The sequence below is a fragment of the Chrysemys picta genome, unplaced genomic scaffold (genome assembly GCF_011386835.1).
Source record: "Chrysemys picta bellii isolate R12L10 unplaced genomic scaffold, ASM1138683v2 scaf4407, whole genome shotgun sequence".
Lineage (NCBI taxonomy): Eukaryota > Metazoa > Chordata > Testudines > Emydidae > Chrysemys > Chrysemys picta.
In genome coordinates this window covers 1-4,000 of record NW_027057107.1, presented here as the reverse complement: position 1 = coordinate 4,000, position 4,000 = coordinate 1, and the positions used below count along the sequence as shown (strand labels likewise).

The 4,000-nt window shown below is 61.2% G+C and overlaps 1 protein-coding gene across 1 annotated transcript; it reads right to left on the bottom strand.

The window, feature by feature from the left end:
- Window positions 1–13: 13 nt before the first annotated feature.
- On the bottom strand, window positions 14–3,487 carry LOC135980560 (kinesin-like protein KIF21B). Its single transcript, XM_065580507.1, has 3 exons — window positions 3,177–3,487; window positions 694–883; window positions 14–529 (listed from the first exon to the last, which is right to left on the bottom strand). The coding sequence occupies exons 2-3, from the start codon at window positions 818–820 to the stop codon at window positions 270–272; spliced, it is 387 nt and encodes a 128-aa protein (XP_065436579.1). The 5' UTR covers window positions 821–883; window positions 3,177–3,487; the 3' UTR covers window positions 14–269.
- Between the last annotated feature and the right edge of the window lie 513 nt (window positions 3,488–4,000).

The following is a 4,000-nucleotide window of genomic DNA, read 5'->3' as shown; positions in this document are numbered from 1 at the left end:
GGCTCCAGAGAAAGCTTGGGAGCACAAGGGCCGGACAGGACGCCCTACAGGATGGAGACATTTCCATCTCGAATGTGGGGCTTTTATTTATATTTCAGCAGCACCGAGAGAGACGGGATCGAGGCCCTGTTGTGCCAGGTGCTGCACACACCCGTGAGACGGGCGCTGCCCCAAAGCACCGACAATCTAAATGGTCGCATCAGACCGAAGGCAAGAGAGAGGGGAAGTGACTTGCCCAAGGTCATTGGCAGAGCTGCGATGCCAGCCTACTATTTGAACCCAGTGCCCGCGGCACCAGTCACCCAGCCGGGAGCGGCAGAGCCAGAGAGGGAATCTGGGCCTCCAGAGCCCCAGGTCAGCAGCCCCCCCGCTAGCCCGCACTGCCTCTTTGCAGGTCCTCTCAAGCTGCACGCGATACGTGGCCCCCCCAGACGGGCGGAAGGAGAGAACGTGACCCACGCCCACCTGAGCTCCTCGATCTCCCGGATGTAGTTCTGGATCAGGGCGCCAATGGCCTCATTGCCGTCACCTGGAGGGACAGAATTAGGATCACGGACTAGATCAGAAACACCTAGGAGCTGGGCTGCCACTCAGCTGCCCTTGGACCTGAGCTCTGGGGTGGCTGTAATTTTCGTGGGACCGATCCGCATGCCCCACCTCGCATACACGTTCTCCGGAGGTGCCCATGCTCACCTGCCTTGGCCAGTATCAAATTGGCCTCCTGGCTCATCAGGTGGGTGACCTCGCTGTTGATGGCATCAATGGCCTCCTGCATGGCCTTCACCCTCATGCGCAAGGTGGCGTTCTCCTTCTGGAGCATGGCGTTCTCCTGGAACAAGTCACTGTAGCCCTCGGCGCCGTCCTCCCCGATCACACGCTTGCCCTGCGGGGAGAGGAGAAAGGGAGATGCAGAGAGGGCAAAGCCACAGCGTCGGTCAGCCCTGGCCAAACTCACCCGGCCACGTGCTCAATGGCGCCATACTGAGGAAGATGGGTAGGGTAACCCTACGTCCCGTTTCGGCTGGGACAAGTCCCTTTTTTAAGCCATGTCCCGAGCGTCCCGACTTTTTTTTGGCAAAAGTGGGCATTTGTCTCCAAGGGCAAACGGGACAAACACCCAGTTTTGTCAAGAAAGTGGGGTGCAGAGGAACGTGGGGGGGAGGCCGGGATCCAGCGGGGGGCAGGCAGGGCTCGGGTGAGCAGCGACGCTGGCCCCAGCCTTTGGGAAATAGTCGGCCTATCCCGTATGTGCTTTGCTGCTCGCCCCAGCCCTGCCTACCCTCTGCACAGGGAGGGGGGCTCGCGTGAGCGGCTCAGGCCAGCCCCACATGGGGGGAGGGACTCAGGCGAGTGGTTCGAGGCAGCCCCGTGGGGGGGGGAGAGGAGGAGGAGGGGCTCAGGCCAGCCCCACGGGGTGTTCTGTTTTCCCTTTGGGAAATATGGTCACCTTAAAGATGGGTCACAGCAAGAGGAGCAGGGAAAAGGCGGAGACTCAAAAAATGGCAAGCGTGCCCGTGGGAAGGCCGTGCTCGAGGGACAGAAGAAACAGGGAGCAGCTGACATGCTGTTGGTGCCTTTTACTCAGGTAAGGTACTGATCTGAGCCCCATGATGGCAGGAGCTGAGCACCTCCCAGTTTAATGCATTTACCCTCATGCACCCCCAGGGGGCAGGGCAGTGCTCTGACCCCGGCTGGGCAGCTGGGGATTGAGGCCCTGAGGCTAAGGGAGTTGCCCAAGGTCACACGGGGAGTCTGTGGCAGAGCAAGGACTTGACCACAGGGCTCCCAAGTCCCAGGCCAGTGCCATGACCACTGGGCCATCCTTCCTCTCGGGCTGGGGAGATACATGACTCAGCTCAATAGCAACCTCTGGCTGCCTAAGGGCTGGTGCTCATGGGAAACCAGTCCAGCCAAGCTCAGCATGAAGCAGGATGTCGGATATGCCGCACAGGACAGGGATATAAAGCAGGAGGTGCCTTCCCAGCTCCGAAACATACCCTGAAGCCTTCTCCCTGTTCAGACATGACATACAGCCCTTTAACAGCCTACCTCGCCATAGTCCCTTGCATCCTACCCACAAACTACAGCACCACTGAAACACAGCCATCTCTGCGGTGGAGCCCAGAGCAGTGGCCAGAGCCCCTCCCCCGCTTCCCCCCTCCTCCACAGTCTCAGCACGCCGCTTGGGCGGGGCGGAGCCAGACATCTGCTCTAAGCCGAGCGGCACGGTAAGGGGGCCGGGGAGTTGGAGAAGGGGGGCAGTCAGGGGACAGGGAGCGGGGCGGGGGTTGGATGGGTCAGGGGTTCTGGGGGGGCTGTCAGGGGGGCAGGGGTGGAGAGGGGTCGAGGCAGTCAGGGAGCAGAGGGGGTTGGATGGGTCGGGAGTTCTGGGGGTCCTGTCAGGGGGCGGGGAGCAGTTGGATAGGGCATGAGAGTCCCGGGGGTCTGTCTGGGGGCAGGGGTGTGAATATGGGGTGGGGATGTGGATAAGGGTTGGGGCAGTCAGGAGACAGGTAGGGTCCTATGGGGGCAGTTAGGGTGGGGAGTTCTCAGGAGGAGGCAGTCAGGGGACAAGGAGCGGGGGGGGTTGGGGGTACTGAGGGGAGTAGTCAGGGGGTGGGAAGTGGGTTGGAGTGGATGGGGGCAGGGCGGGGCTAGAGCGGGACTTCCCCCTCCCCGCAGTGTCCTCTTTTTTGATTGTGGAAATATGGTAACCCTAAGTTAGTGGTCTGTGCAGCCTGGCTTATGGGAACCATCCTGGGCTCCCAGTGTGGTGGCCAAGCCTGGATGTGTCGGTGAAGGTGTCAGAGAGCAGACAGAGAGAGGCACAGAAGAACAGGGGTCTCATCTTTCAACTCTGCAGCTTGGACACACCCTCGTGCCTGGGCTCCCGGCCTCTCCTGCCTGGGGTCCCCTGCACCTTGGTCTTGCCTAGTTCACACCCAGCTAGGGCACCCCGGCTCTCGTCCAGCTGGCACTCATTCCGCACGCTTAGCCACGTCCAGACCCTGGCACCTAGCTCTGGTACAACTGGCTCCTCGCACCCAGAGCCTGGGCATCCCTGGAACCGGGAGTTACCCAGGTCATGGGGGCTGGGGTGGGAGGAGACTGGGGGGTCAGAGGGAGGTCTCTGCAGGGTGGGGGAGGTTCCATGGGGGGGATTCCACGGGGAGTACCTGGTTCTTGTCCAGCTCGCAGTTCTTGTATTCGCTCTCGCCCTACTCCTGGAAGGTGGCGATGACAAAGCCGACGAAGATGTTCATCATGAAGAAGGCGATGAGGATGATTTAGATGATGAAGAAGATGGCGATCTCCACCCGGTAGTTGTAGATGGGGCCCATGTCCTCGGTGTGGGTGTCAATGGCCTTGTACAGCAGCCTGGGGGGTAGCGAGTAGAGAGCATGCAGTTTACCAGGCTTCATGGGGGGGCGGCTCAGTCCAGCTGAGCTAAGGCAGAGAGGTCAGGACATCCCAGACAGCTGCTTCCCCTTTGACTGCACTGGCACCTCTGTGCCCCTGATCGGGGGTGGGGGGGTCTGACCCCTCTCTCCATCTTCGGGAGATTCCCCAGCCAGGCAGCAGCGCTAGTGGGGTGCTGGGATCTCCCTCCGTGCAGCCTGACCCAGTGCCCGGCCCCCATGCTGCGTGCTCCCCCTGGCGGACTCACTGGGGCCAGCCCTCAAAGGTGGAGACAGTGAAGAGCGGCATCATGGCTGAGAGGACGTTGTCGAAGTGGAGGTCGTTGTGCACCCACTCGTGCGGGTACAGCTCTTGCTGCTTGGGGCCGCTGTCCATGTACACGATGAAGTTGCCTCTGGAACGGGAGGCAGCGGCGCATTTACAGACGAGGGGTGAGCGAGTGGGGGACTGGGCCCAGAAACTCTCCGGTCCCCTTGCCCATGACACACACGTGCCCGCCTGCTGAAGACTCCATGCTGCTCAGAGCACGTTACTGTCTCACCAAATCAACCTGGGGAACTCACAGCAGCAGGAAGCCAGA

Coding starts and splice junctions, on each gene's coding strand:
- LOC135980560 (XM_065580507.1), bottom strand. CDS start 820: ATGCTCCAGAAGGAGAACGCCACCTTGCGCATGAGGGTGAAGGCCATG. Junction 530..693: donor TTTGATACTGGCCAAGGCAG/GTGAGCATGGGC, acceptor CTGTCCCTCCAG/GTGACGGCAATGAGGCCATT.